Genomic DNA, 15535 nt, shown 5'->3' with positions numbered 1-15535 from the left:
AGGAAGGGTCTGGAATCTACCCTACATACAATGCGAGGAACCTGGAGGGTTTGAAGCAGGAAAGTTCCAGGATCTGATTGGCATTTTTAAAAGATCACTGTGGCTGCTGTGAAGAGCATAGCTTGCAGCTGAGCAAAATTAGAATTGAGGGACCAGTTAGAAGGCTCTTGCCAAAGTCCAGGCAGAAAAGGATGAGAATGCCTTGGGCTGGGTGATGTCAGAGGAAAGAGAGAAGAGTGGACGCACTTGAGAGGGATGGAGAGGGTAGAACCTGCACGGTTTGCTGATGGGATGTGACAGAAAATCCTGAGGAAGGACCTCCAAGCTTCTGACTTGAGCAATCAGGGTGGTACTGCCAAGTGCATCGATGGGGAGACTTTGGGGAATAACCAGTGTGGAAGGGAAAATCTAGGGCACCTCTTTGGTCATGTGAAGTGAGGGATACTAGAAGACATCCAAGTGAAAATGTTCTATGGGCAGCTGGACATTGATTGTGGGACTCAGAAGGCAAGACTGGGCTGGGGTATGACTGGAGGTTCTTGGGAGCCTGGGCCACTTTGAAGTGAGTGGAGGAAGGCAGCAGCCCAAGGCCCCAAATACTCAGCCGGATCCTAAAGTGGATGCTGGGGTCACATCTCTTGACTCCAGTTTTTCCACGCAGCTTGTGTGTGTGTGTGTGTGTGTGTGTGTGTGTGTGTGTGTGTGTGTGAGTGTGTGAGAGAGAGTGTGTGTGTGTGTTAATCAAGACTTCATTGCACTTTAAATGAACTTACAACACAGATTCATAATATCACTGTTGGTGTGTTTTAAAATCCATCATGGTAGCTCCTGAAAGCTTAAAGAAAGAGCTCCATTTTGATCAATGTCTCTACCTAGAGAGAAAGAAAAATGATGTAAGGCAGAAAATACACTGGCTTTCATCACCAAGACATCCGTCTTGTTCCTGACGGAGGTGATCCACGCGTTATTCCTGAGGGAGGTGATCCCTGGGATGGCTGTCCAAGGCTGGGAGTGAAAATAATGTTAATTACAGTAAATTTCAGCCTGGTGTTTCCCTTTTCAATTTTTAGGCCTGTTTTCCATGAACCTGACATCTGCTTAAACAGCATATTGGCAAACTCCTGACTTCTTTAAAAAATAATAAAAAGGGCAGATTTTTGCTCTCACCAGCACTTGCTGTCTTTCCATCTCCCCCCTCTGGATGCTTACGCAGTGTCTCTATTTCAGTCCACATCCATCTGCCCCTGCAAGCGTTTGGTCTCCACCACAGATCTTAGAGATGGGGCCCTCTCCACTGCAGGAGGCTGCCCAGCCTGTGTCTGATGGTTTCTGATTTAGAGAATTCTTCCTTCTGTAGGGCTGCACATGCTTTGGAGAGTTGAAGCATGTCGTGATAAGTCGCACATCAGCAAGCATGTGTTTATCTAGCACAAAATAGGACACCAGAACCGGTTTTTGATGAGACAAGGATACTGAAGTAGGGGAGAGAGGTTGGCAGGCCAGGGAAGAGGGTGGAACTGTCAGCACCCAGCATGTATCATGAGGGCACCGTGGAGCCTGGCTGGGGTGCAGAGGGTGAATTGACAGAGGGCCGAGGGTAAAGGGAGGGCTGCCCTGTGTCCCATCTGCTCATGTTCTACTCAGATGAATATTGAGTTAATTTGATAAGCTTGTCCATGGTCATTCATTCACTTGTTCATTCATGAATTTGTTCTGTCCACTTTGTTGAGAGCCTGTTGTATTCCAGACACTGTGCAGGGAGCAGAGGTGAGGAGGGACAGAACCCCCTCAGCTTGGTTAAGCTGCAGGCACCAATTGGCACCAAATGTAAGGTTAGCGTAGGGTCTTCCATGCTTCAAGTCAAATGAAAGCTTCTCAGAGAGGGCTATCACTGGTCCAGCTGGAAGGGTGTCATTTTCAGGTGTGAGTAGGGGGTCTTATCCGACCCCACCAAGGAGAGCTCTCAGCTGCCCTGCCTGCCCTCTCACAGACACAGCCAGCTTTGATGAGGATGCTCAAAAGCACTAAAAGATGTGTAGCCTGGGAAGCAGACAGGATGAGACCTTGGCACCAGCACCTGGGCCCCAGGCAAGTCAGTCTTGGACCTTTAGTTTCCTCACCTGTTCAATGGGGAAGAAATCCCAAATCACTTGTTAGAATTAAATGAAATACTCTTCTAAGGCACCTGGCCCATCCTGGCACTTGGTAGGTGCTCTGAGAGTGGCAGCTGAATCCCGCTGGGAGATTCGGGGAAGGAGTGGAAGAAGAACCCTGCCCAGGGACTGGGGAGGGCTGGATCCCCACTCTACATGTGCCCCACCGGCTAGAAGACTGGGTCCCGGCAGGTAACCTTCCTTAGCCTCCATTTCCCATTGGGGAAAGAGGCCCCAAGCCCACGCTTTGTGTGTGTTGACTTCATATTTGTCCATTGCTTCCCCTAGTGTTTGTAACTCTAGGCCCCAAGGGGATGCAGGTGCAGTCCATGGCGTGGTTCTGTCCCCTGGACTCTCCGCCCCAGGTGGGGAGGGTTGGCTCAGGAGGCAGGACAGTCAGGGAAGGGCACAGGGTGCGTAGATGGAAAGGGTGAGTGGGACATGCCCTGGGCCCCCTGACAGGCAGGTGCAGGATGGGGCTGACAATATGAGAAGGCATTCGGGGGTAGGGAACTGAGAGCAAAACCTTGGAGGGGAGAGGGGCAGCCAGCACTCCCTCTGCTGTGTGGACTGCTTGTTAAGAGGCCGCCTGCAGGGACCTGATGAACTGGTGAATATGCGAGCTCTCTCCCAGCTGACACCTCTGTGCACACGTGAGGGCTTCCTCCAGACTCGGCTCTAGTGGGACCCAGAACTCTCCAGCCACGGTGGTCCCCCGCCTCATCTCACACACGAGGAAGCTTTCTGATTCTTACGTGTTCTTTTTCACACATTTAACATTCAGGGGACACCAAAGTACCACCTTCCCTGGAAGGTGGACATGTGGCCACAGAAACCCACGGCACAGCCGCTGGCAAGCTCAGAGCTGCTCGTGGCCAGAAGCAGCAGTGGGTGTGGACCAGGGATGCTCTGGCTCCCAGATGAGATCACTTCCCTGAGATTCCCCTAAGAAACAAGTGCTGTGCTCATTCCGTGGGGAGGGACAACGGCTTTCCACGGAAGTCACTCTCCAGTTCCCTCTGCCTTCTCTCTCTGTCCAGTCTGGGCAACGAGCTGGCCCTTCAGACTGAAGGCACCTCCCTCCCCTAAACCCGCCCCTCTCTCTGGACTCCAGTGGGGAGAAATCATTGCCACCTGTCATTACCTCTCCCCACCCTGTCCTCTCTGGCTAATCCCTTGGCCACATGTGCACGTGCATGCACACACAGCACACACCAGTTGCTGCCAGCGAGCCGTGTTCTGACCTGCATGAAGCTAGGGGAGCCAAGGATAGGACACCCCATCCAGAGATCAGGTTCTCTCCTGCTTCTTCAACAGAGGGAAGGAGAAGGAAGAACGGTGGTGCTGGTGATATTAGCGGTTGGAGGAGTATGAAGCAGGGTAGACTCCATAGCGTTTCCTTCTGAGGAAAAAGGCAGTGTGATAATGACCAGTTAGCAGAGAGACATGAAGCCACACCCAGAAGGCAGTCATTGTGTAAAAGAGTCAGATGCTGATTAAACTGCTAGAGAAGCTGGGAAACAGGGTGGTCTTTGCCAATAGTGGGGAGGACGCATTTGTCTGTCTCCTGGGGAGACCCAAGTGTGGGCACGTTTGCTCTAAAGCACCAGGGGGCAGCAGGGCTTGGTGGTAAGAACTGGCTTGATATCACCAGACCAGCCCCCGCCCGATCATGGCCCCCAGTTCTAGCAGCAGGGCAGTGGCAGCTCAGGGCTAAGCCACTGGGGGGCAGCCGGGAGGGTGTTACAGCTCACTTTCGTAAGTGGCTTGAAGATGAGGGGCACTTGTGTTGGACCCAAGTGCTAGAGAGGAGGGAGAGAATGGCCCTGGTCCTGGCAGCCAGCCTGATAGAGACCTGCAGGGGCAATGGCCATCTGCTTGCCCCCTTGGGGTGTCCCAGTGTTCAACTGCCTACTCCTCCCCTCCGAAGGGAGATGAATTTGGAAATGAATCCAGAGGAGAAGGGTGACACAGACTCAGAACATCCTGACTGTAAAGGTTTTTAGACCACCTGGTCTAGCTTCCTCCTTTTCTATATTGGAGACTAAGGCCTGGGGAGAAGTAACTTGTTCAAGGTTCAGCCAGCCAGTGACAGAACCCAGGGGAGGACCCAGGTCTCCTGGCGCCCAACCTAGTTCTACTCATCACAGCAGCCCTAGCTCTCAGGAGGTGGACATTGTATTCCCATGTCCCCTTTTCTGAGTCCTAGAATCATCTGTCCTAAAGTCAGGAGTCCATCCTCTGGCCTTTGACCTTGGCAGTGGTCCTCCAGCCATGTCTCCCTCCTAAGGGATCATGGCTTCCAAGCCTAGAAGATCCCAGAGAGAGAGAAACTTTGGTCGCTCCAAGGGCATATAGCCATGTACTCAAGGATTCAGTGCATACCACTGGCATCCTCAATTTTTGAAATAAGACGAGTCTGGAAGGGAACTGTGGTGCCCCCTGCCCACTAGCTCTGAATTTCCTCACTGAGGTTTTAGCAGCACAGTCCAGCTCCAGGACGAGGCTGGGCTTTCTTGGAAAGGTGATCAGATTGCCTGGACCCCCACCAAGGCCTTCGTCCCTTTGACATCTGGGTGTGCCCAGAAGCCACAGCGAGGGAAGTAGGGCCCTGAGGCCAGGTCTCCACAGTTCAGGCAAGGGGAGAGGCAGCTGGGGCCTGGATAATACAGAGCATTAGATGACAGTTTTCTTTTTGGATTGGGAATACAAAATATTATCATTTTTGCCTGGAGAATTCCCCTTCCTAAGTGTGTTTGGCTTCAACTGACATTAAGATGAGCTTGCATTCCTCCATACCGCCTGGCCTCCAATTCTAAATTGTTTGTGGAGACTCAAGACAGATGCTCGTGTGCCAACAACTGGAAGCTGGCTGTGTGTTTGCTCTAGAGAACCTCTCTGACCTGTGCCAGGGCTGGGCCTTAGTAGCAGAGCGCTCAAATCTCTCATTTGACAGATGGGGACACTGAGGCCCAGAAAGCCATAGTGACTCTCCATGGACACTCGGCCAATTTAGTGACAAAGCTGAGATTAGAACGCAGGTCACCCTGCCCTGGGCCAGCCCTTTCTGGGCTTCACTTTGGGTTCTGGTGACATGCAAACATGTCTGTTGGCTCACGCATGTGGCGGCAGACTCTGAAGACCACAAGTCATGACCCTACTACCCAGCATGGAACCTGGAGCGTCGTAGCCCCAAACAGACATTCGTGGAAGTGAAGGACTGTAGAGCAGGAGTATACAGAGGCAGTGGTGGTAAATAAAGATGGGCATGGTGACCTTGGACAAATCCCCACCCCTCTCTCAGCCTGAGTTCTCTCATTAACAAGGGTCTTAAACCCAATCAAGTGGTTCTCAAACTATGTTCCAGGACACCCTAGGGTTCCAAAGAAATGTCTTAGGCTTGTCACTGCAGGTAGGGAGTTTCCTTGCCCCCCATCCTAACCCCAACCTCAGCTTCCTGTGTCTGCTTTTCATTGCATAGATTTTGTTTCCAAAAGGTGGGATTCACTGCAGAAAAACAAAGTGTTGAGACCACTAGGTTATTGGATCTATAAGATCCCTGTTTGCTCTTGAAAATAAAATCCTAATAAGTTACCCTTCCCTGATAACATATTTGCTGCACACCATTTTTGACCCTGTGTTAAATTGTCCAGGGTTCACGTCCCCTGGCCATGGGGCAGAGAGAAAATGAGGTACGGGAGGGCCCTTGAGCCCAGCATTGATGCTAGGGGTCTGTCTGTATGTCTGTTTTTCCTGTGTCTGCCATTCCTATGTCCCGATGAGGCAGGACAGCCCAGCTCTAAGGCTCTTGGTGCATGGCTCAGGCAGGAGAGGTCATGACCTGCCTGCTAGGCCACTCTGCTCCCTGACACGCTAGGTCCAGGCCTCCCCATGAGCTCTTGAGAAGGGAATGACTGGGTTACCACCCCAGAAACCATGAGTCCCCATTGTGTAATTATTCCTCCCCTTCCCTGATTGTCCATCATTTAAGACAGGGGTCCCCAACCCCCGGGCCAAGGACCGGTACTGGTCCTTAGCCTGTTAGGAAGCAGACCACACAGCAGGAGGTGAGCGGTGGGCGAGTGAGCAAAGCTTCATCAGCCACTCCCCATCGCTTGCATTACCTCCTGAGCCATCCACCCCCTCCCCGCCGTCCGTGGAAAAATTGTCTTCCCTGAAACCAGTCCCTGGTGCCAAAAAGGGGCCACATGGAGACTTCGGACTTTCTCCCCAGATCCTTGGGAAGCTAGTGGCCGCAGTGTGGGGTGTGACTGGTAGAGGGTGGAGCAGCCCGTCATGGATGCTCAGCTGAGTGTCCTTGAGCTCTAGCGAGCACTCCCTGTGGAGCTGTTGAGTCCACAGGAGCTCCAGACACGTGTTGGCCAGTGTGCCTCAGCATTTGGGACTGTCACCACCCTGCCTGGTGATAGCACAGTAGCCTCCACCTTAGCCTGGAGTGGTGGGTTTGAGATCAAGCGATGCTCAAACATCATGCTGTGGTTTCAGTGCTTTCTTGGGACTGGCTGATGCTTTTTTAAAAGATAAGATTCTGAGAAAGGGAGCAGCAGCTGATGTAACTTTGGCCATAGTCCACAGGAGAACAGGCCAGGAACTGTGGGTTTTTTCCCCCTCTGTCATCAATATCAAGGGCAGTAAAGTGGCAAGCTGCCCAACCAGGCTCCCACTGTCTCTGCAGTCGGCCTGTTGACTCCCATCAAAAACAACTTTGTTTTCTTTTATTGGTATTTGGGGTTCATAAATCTCTGAGGAGAGTACATTCCCCAAGCATGAGAGCCACCTGCCATCAGGGGAATGGGCCAGAGATCTTGTCGGGAGCCAAGGTCAGGGTGTCAGACTTGACATCACCTTTAGGAAATCCATTCTCTGGTTGGTTCGGTTTGGTCAGAAGCAAATGCCGACTCAGGGAAGAAACCAGCACTTTGTAACTTAATGCCCAGTCCCTGAGAGCTTTTGTCCTCTTCCCTGTGGCCAGATTTCACTAATCCTGTCCAGGGGGTTGGGGGGTGGAGACACTGGGGGAGACAGGACTAGTCCTAGACAAAGCCCCCTGGGGGAGGGAAGGAGCACAGGGCTGCCGGCCTCCTCTCCCATCTACTGCCCCCAACCAAACCCAAAGACAGAGGAGGTGTGGGACCTGAGGGCAAGAGGAAAGACCCGTTTCTCTGAAAAGAATTTTCCCTGCCTCCAGTGGGTCCTTCTCTGAAAAGCTGCTCTCCCAGGGGTAGCACGTCACCCCAGTGCCCTAAGCTACCTGATCATGGGCTTGCTCTAACCTCCTCCCAGCTGAGTGATTTGGGGCAAATTACTTAACCTCCCAGAGGTATGATAATATCTACTTCACAGGGTTGGTGTGCGATTTAACTAAGTAATATAAAATTACTGCTGAGATACCTAGGATAGTGCCTGGAACATATCAGTGCTCAGTGAATATTTTTTCCCCTGTTACTCGTTGAGGGGAGAGAGTGTCCCAGCCAAATGTGGGTCCTGGTCTCTAACCATTCAGTATCTATTGACTGCTGACTCTGAGCTAGATCTTTATTCAAGGCGGTAAGGATACAGCAGTGAGCAGCGTCTCTCGGCACTTAGAAGACATAAGAATGTTATAGAATATCAGCCACGTGACAATAAACAGATAAATATGTAACATGTTAGTGATAAGTGCTATGAGGGCAAATGAAGGAGAATAAGGGGGATAAGAGTGACAGGGTGTCCTGGTAAGGGACAATATGGCATTGAAACAGAGACCCGAATGACTTGAGAGAGTGAGCCCCGCGGATGACCCAGGGAGGAGCTTTCCAGGCAGAGGGAACAGCCAGGGCAAAGATGCTAAGTGGGGACGGGTCTGACACATTCTAAGAACGGCAAAGGGGACAGAGTGGCTGCAGCAGAGGGATGGAGGGGGAGGACAGGAAATGAGGGGCAGAGGGAACCGGGTGGGATCATGCAGGGCCTTGCAGGTAAGGATTTTGGCTTTGACTGTGAGTTGGTGGGAAAATGATGAAGCATATGGAGCTGAGGAGTGATTGGATCTGACAGGTCTTGGAAGGATCCTTCTGGCCATGTTTGCCCAAGAAGCACTGATGGTAGAGAAGGCCCTGAAGACACAATTTATGGCCTTAGCTTCACTGGCCCTCACCCCCTTGTTGGCCTGGGAGTGGCGGGTGGGTCTGGATTTCTTGACTGCCCAACATGCCTTCCTCTTGTCAAGGTCACCTCCCTTTGCTGGGCTCAGATGCAGGAAAGGGAGGACCAAGGACCACCAGGGGACATCTCCAGGGGGCACCAGGGAGCCAGATAAAGTGTTGCCCCCCAGTCAGGGAATGTGCGTGGCCTGTGCATGTGTGTGCATGGATGTGTGTCTGTGTGTGGGCATGTGTGCATGCACATGTGTGCCTCTCTGTGTGTACATATGTGCGTGTGCATGTGTGTGTGTCCATTCCTAGGACAGAGTTGGAGAGTTCCTCGTCTGCAACTCCACTTCTTCTTTGACCTCTCTCTGTCCACCTCCCAGCTGTACACAGGTGACACTAGTATCTCTCTCTGCTCTGTGACATGCCCTCATTGGCCAAGGGCTGTGCCCCTTCATCCATCTGTGCTCACCCGACCAGGCCCCTCTTCCCCAAGCCTGCCTGCTTCTAACCAGGCTGATAAGTCCATTCGTGGGCTGGGCTTTGTAAATAAGAGTATGTAAATAACATACGCTTCTTCCCCCACTCCCACTTAGGGCTATGACACTAAGTTCACATGGCAGATTAGCAGTCATGAAGACAGGGTTGGCAGCTACGTAGCCACTCGCTCTCACTGTCTGCTCCTGTATCCCCAGCAGGTACTGCTCACTGATCACAGTAGTCTTGCCCACTGAGCCCAGACTTGACCTCAGAATCCTTCTTAACTCAGTGCTCCAGGCAACAGTAATAATCAATTGACATGGATGAGTGAGAACACATGTCTAACATCCCTAATCTAAGGTATTCTAGCGTTACCTCAGGGGACTCTAATTCTGGGACTCTAATGATGGAATTTTTGGCCACTGTATCCATTTGCTGAGCAGCAAAGAAAGCATAGCAGAAACCTCTTGTTCCTGCCTGTACAGTAGGCCTTATTCAAGTTCATGTTCCAGGGCATCACTCTTGAACACTCAGACTCAGGGGGTCCGTGCCAAGGGAAGGACAGAGGGACGCTCAAGGGTACTAGCCTCAGATTCAGAGTCCCTATCCAGCAGGCTTTGGGACCTTGGGCAGGTCAGTTCACCTCTCTGACCCTCGGCTTTCCTGTTGCTGCCCACATCACAGGGTTGTAGTGGAGATCAGATGATAGCAGGTATGTGAGTGTTCTGTGAAATTTATAAAGTGCCCTACACATGAAAGGAACGACAATGATATTCTGTCGACTGTTTTGTTCTGCTGATTGGTTTTCACTTATCTGAGAGTTTTGGCTCATGGTAGGATCCCACCCCTTAAATCCCATGGGTCCCAAGTTTGGTGGTCCGGTAGGTACTGAGACGTAACGAGGGCAGACGTGCCTGAAAATGCCTCGTGGAGGGAAGGAGTCGCAGAGCAGGTACCTGAGGTCCTGGCTCTGATGCTGCTGCTGCTGACCCACTGTGTACCCCTAGACAGCCTCTTAACCTCTCTGGGTCTGAACCCCCCTCTGCCAACTGTGGATGATGCTTGCCCATTCCCCCCAAGTCCTGTGAGGGTAAATGGTGGCAAATGTGAGGAGACCCAGAGCCCTAAGCAGCATACAACTGTGAATTGCTATTTCTTGTGATTCAGCACAAGAATGCCAAAGGGGTAAAGCTCTTTGCCCCAAGGCTTTCCACTAGGTGGAATTGGTTAATTGACCGATTAGGGGCCAAGGTGAAAGGGTTACGGGAATTTCTCTCTGCTTTGCCTCAGCTGCTCCAGCCGAGCAGTTTGCCAGGCGGAGCTTTGCATATGGATTCAGAAGGAGGTGGTCAGCCAGCAGCGCTGGAGCCATGGCCACTAGGACCCCAGGCTTGGTGGGACGGTGGGGGGAGGCGAGAGAGGTGGGAAATCAGCTCCGTGACTCTTTAGCAGGCAGAGGTGAGAGAAGGGAGAAAGAGAGGGAGGAGTGGGGAGCGAAGGAGGAGAAAGGAGGGAAAAGAGAAAAAAAAAAACCAGAAGAGGAGACCAGCAGAAGCTAGAAGAAGCAGGGTTGGAGGAAGGAGTGATGGAGGGGGACGGGGACTGTGTCTTCCTTATGGGAGCAGGAATTCTCTCGGGAAGGGACTGGGTCTTCCCTTTCAGACCCACCTGGTCTCTCTAAGAGTAGGTTTTATGCCTATGCCTCCCCTATCAGATTGGCTCCCCCAGGGCAGTGGCTGGGCCTTTCCCATCAGACTGTTGGCTCCCCAGACAGGAACTGGGGCTCCCCAGGGATAGGGGAACATACTCCATCCACAGCCAAGACCCTGGACCTCCACCTGCCTGACTCCTTTCCTCCCCACCCAGGGTTCACGGACACCTTCAACATGGACATCAAGAAGCCCCGAGTCATCCCCGGCTCCAGAGCCGCCTTCTTTGGCTACACGGTGCAGCAGCATGACATCAGCGGCAAGAAGTGGTGAGTGAGAGCTGCCGCCTCCACCGTAGCCCTGCACTGCCCCTCACCCAGCCCCTCCATCGGCTGGCAGCACTGGCCCTCATGTGTAGACGCCCCCCTTGCCGGGGACTTGACTTCTTGTTGTGGCAGGTCAGGGGCTGCCTAGGATCTGCCCCTGTCCATGAAATCATGAGCATCCCATTTCACAGGCTTTGATCTTCTCATTTGAGAAATGGGAATGAGCACCCCTCCTTCTCCGGGTTATGGGACAGCACAAGTAGCAGGCACCTAGAACCAATAATGAGCCCCTCCCATCCCCTCTCAGGGTCTCATCAGTGGGGGCAGTGCCTCTGGTCCTGGCGGCTGGGAGAGCTGTTGGAGAGCGGGATGTCTCTGAGGGGACAGATGTGAGTGTGCTCAAAGCTAAAATACAGGAACAGTGGGGCAAAGGGAAGTGAGAGCAAGGCTGAGTGGCGGGGAGAGAGCCAGAGAGATCCCAAGGACCCCTCTGGGACGGGGGCATCAAGAGGCGGGAAGGGTCCGCGTCTGATTTTTAATATAACTTTGTTGGATTACATTTTACATATTATATAATTTACTCACTTCAAGTGTCGATTCGGTGATTTTTTTTAAAGTAAATTTACCGAGTTGTACAGTTCATCAGTTGTAGAACAATTTCATCGCCCCAGTAAGATCCCTCATGCACGTGTACTGTTCATTGCCATTCTCCTTCTGCTGATTGGTTTTCAGCTGTCAGAAGGCAAGGCTTTCCTTCCTTCCCGAGATGGAGAGGACTAGCCCTTTGATCTGCCCTCTTAGAAGCCCTTGCCGAGTCAAGGGACCATGTGAACACTGACGATAAATGTCCTACCTGCCCTCTTCCCAATCTGGCCTCTGCCTACCCTCCCACCCTCTTCTCCTTCTGCTTCCGCCACCTCCTTTCCTGCGCTCCACACTCCACCACATTGCATTATTTCCATTTTTCCAGTTCTCCAGAGCTTCTTTGCACATGCTGTTCCTTCCTCCCGTGATGTCCTCTCCTACCTTCCCGACTCACCCTACCCTACCACTCAGATCTGACAAATTCTCTCATACATTTTTTTGTGAAGGAGTATCTTATTATCTTTCGACTGAGGTATAACTTAGATACAGTAAAGCACAGGCATCTTAAGTGTCCAAACCGGTGAACTTTTACACATGTATATGGCCATTGTGATCACCTCCCAGAACATGATAGAGAACATGTCCAGCTCCCTGGAAAGCTCCTTGTGCCTCCCACCGCTCCAGGTAACCACTGTTCTGACTCCTATCACCATAGATTGATTTTGCCTGTGTTTGAACTTCATATAGATGATATCACACATTAAGTACGCATTTGTACCTGACCTGTTTTACTCAACATTATGTCTATTACTGTTGAATGTTTCATACTTGATGTTTCTTCACTGATGTGTAATATTCTACGGTAGCAATGCACCACGTTTTATTTATTTATTCTACTATTGATGGATCTTTGGATTGTTTCCATTTTTGGCTATTTCAAGTAGAGATACTATTAACATTCTCTTTTTTTTTTTTTTTTTTTTTGCGGTACACGGGCCTCTCACTGTTGTGGCCTCCGCCATTGCGGAGCACAGGCTCCAGACGCGCAGGCTCAGCAGCCATGGCTCACAGGCCCAGCCGCTCCGCGGCATGTGGGATCTTCCCGGACCGGGGCACGAACCCGTGTTCCCTGCATCGGCAGGCGGACTCTCAACCACTGCGCCACCAGGGAAGCCCTATTAACATTCTTATACATGTCTTCTGATGAACATATGCACTCATTTTTTATCTGGTATATACTCAGGAATAGAATCACTGAGTTAAAGGGAAGGTATATGTTTGTGGGACCTGCCAAGCATTTTTTCCCCAAATGGTTCACCAATTTAAATTCTTCTAGTAACATGAGAGTTCTAGTTGCTTCCCATCCTCGCTAACACTTGGTATTATCAATCGTTAATTTTAGCCATTCTGATGGTGTGTAGTGGTATCTAATTGTGGGGTTAATTGGCATTTTTCTAATGACTAATGATGTTGAGTAACCTTTGGTAAATATATTGGCCATTTTGGTATCCTATTTTGTGAAATGTCCAGTTGAGTCTTTTGCCCATTTTTTAAATTGTGTTGTATGTCTTTTTCTTATTGATTTATAGGACTTTAAAAAATATATTCTAAATACAAATCCTTTGTCAGAGAAAAGCATTGCAAAGAACTTCTCCCAGTCTATATCTTGCCTTTTCATCCTTTTAATGGTATCTTCTTATGAATAGAGTTCTTAATTTTAGTGAAGTCTGATTTATCTGTCTTTTTTATGGTTAGTGTTTCTTGTGTGTCCCATTTAAGAAATTTTTGCTTCTCCCAAGATCATGAAGATATTTTCCTCTGTTTTCTTCCAGAAGTTTGATGATTTTGCTTTCTCATTTAAGTCAGTGATTCATCTCAAATTAAGTTTTGTATGAGATGTGAGATAAAGATCTAAGGTGTTTTTTTTAATATGGATATCCAATTGATCTGGCACCATTTGTTGAAAGACTATTTCCCCACTAAATTGTAGTGTCATCTTTGTTGAAAATCAGGTGACCCTATATGTATGGGTCTATTTCTAGCCTCTATTCTACTCCATAGTATAGAAAGCTGCCTTGGTTACTGTAGCTTCAAAGCAAGTCTTGAAGTTAGTGTGAGTTCTCCATCTTTGTTCTTCTTTGACAAGATTGTTTTAGCTATACTAGGTCCTCTCTATTTCCTTATGAATTTTAGAATAGGCTTGTCAATTTCCCCTAATCAAACTTGCTGAGATTTTGATTGGGATTGCATTAAATTTATAGATCAACTTGGGGAGAAATGAAATCTTGATAATACTGAGTCTTCCAAACCATGAACATGTATATCCCTCCATTTATTTAGTTTTAAAAAATTTTTCTCTCAACAGTGCTTTGAAATTTTCAGTGTAAAACTCTTGCATACCTTTTATTATATTAATTCCTAGGTACTCAATATTTTATGCTAATTAAAAATAGAATATTCTTTTTATTTTTTATTTATTTATTTGGTTGCGCCAGGTCTTAGTTGAAACAGGCAGGTTCCTTAGTTGCGGCTCGTTAGTTGCAGGTCGCCGGCTCCTTAGTTGCGGCACGTGGGCTCCTTAGTTGTGGCTCACGGGCTCCTTTAGTTGCGGCTTGCCAGCTCCTTAGTTGCGGCACATGGGCTCCTTAGTTGTGGCATGCAAACTCTTGGTTGCAGCATGCATGTGGGATCTAGTTCCCTGACCAGGGATCGAACCCGGACCCCCTGTATTGGGAGCATGGAGTCTTAACCACTGCACCACCAGGGAAGTCCCTAAAATAGAATATTCTTATTTCATTTTCCAATCTTTTGCTAGTATAGAAAAATACAATTGACTTTTTTATATTTACATTATAGCCAGCAACTTTACTAAATTCATTTATTATTTCTAATAGTTTGCTTGTAGATCCTTTTGAATTCTCTATGTATACAAGCAGATCATCTGAAGTAATTACTTTATTTCTTCTTTTCCAACCTTCATAGCTTTTATTTCTGTTTCTCTTGCCTAATTGCAACAGCCAGGACCTTCAGTACATGATTGAATAGAAGTTGTGATCCCAAACATGATTTTCTTACTTCCCTTATTAGAGGGAAAACTTTCAATATTTCATAATTAAATAAGATGTTAACTGTAGTTTATTGATTTGTTTGTTGTAGATACCTTCATATTAAGAAAGTTTTCTTCTGTTCCTACTTTTCTGAGGTTTATTTGTGTGTGTTTGTCTCTGTGTGTGTGTATGTAATAGGTGTTGAATTTTATCAGATGCTTTTTCTGCGAAGATTGAGATATTATATGGTTCTCCTTTATTCTGTTAATATTAATTATATTCATTGATTTTTTTGAATATTAAGCCCAATTTGTATTCCTGGGATAAGCTTGATCACCACATATTCATATATATATATATATATATATATATATATATATATATATACACGTATATATGTGTGTATATATATGTATATATATATAAGTTGATTATTAATATATTCTCAGGAACTTTATTTCTATGTACATGAGGTATATTGTGCAGCTAAATGCATCCAATATATTCTTAATTACAAATATTTTGTTTTGCAATTCCTGAATTTCCACTTGATTCTTTTTATAGACTCTAATTCTATTAAAGTAATCTATCTTTCGCCCATTTGCCCATCTTTGACTCCGTTTTTTTAAACATATTAATCACAGTTATTTTGAAGTCCTTCTTGGCTAAGGCTAACTCCAATATCTGGATCATCTCTGGGTCTGCTTCTAGTGACTGTTTTACCTTATGGTTATCAGTCACTTTTTCCTGATTCTTTGCCTGTTTAATATATATATATTTTTATTCTATGCTGAACATTGTGAATTGTACACAGTAGAGGCTATAGATTGTGTTACCTTCCTTTAAATACATTTTGTTCTGATGAGCAATTAAAATACTGGTGAAACCACTTAGAACTTACCACAGCTTGGTTTGGGCCTTGGTTAGGGCAGGTATCTGGTTTTGCCCTTACTTCTATGGTGCAGCCTTTACTCCTAGGGCATAGATTTCCTGAGGTCTCAACTGAAAGCCCACAGCAGTCATTAAAATGTCTCTATTCTGACTGAGCATGAACCCCAACATCTCCTAAGCACTGGGCAGCCTCTAAAACCTCTGCTCCCTGTGGCTCTTCTCTGATAGATTTTCCAGAAGCTCACACTACGCATG

At 48.3% G+C, this 15535-nt stretch overlaps 1 protein-coding gene across 1 annotated transcript in view; it reads left to right on the top strand.

Moving 5' to 3' along the window:
- Positions 1–15535, top strand: part of ITGA11 (integrin subunit alpha 11) — a gene marked incomplete at its 3' end in the record, with an annotated part of 123230 nt that overhangs the window by 17539 nt on the left and 90156 nt on the right. Inside the window, exon 2 of the mRNA XM_082846243.1 lies at positions 10649–10760. Within this exon, the coding sequence (XP_082702369.1) occupies positions 10649–10760 (112 nt within the window). The remainder of the gene's footprint in view (positions 1–10648; positions 10761–15535) is intronic.

The sequence above is a fragment of the Leucopleurus acutus genome, assembly GCF_964270905.1.
Source record: "Leucopleurus acutus genome assembly, chromosome: 1".
In the NCBI taxonomy this organism is placed as follows: Eukaryota; Metazoa; Chordata; class Mammalia; order Artiodactyla; family Delphinidae; genus Leucopleurus; species Leucopleurus acutus.
The sequence above is the reverse complement of the archived record's forward strand: the minus strand, read 5'-3'. Positions and strand labels throughout refer to the sequence as shown.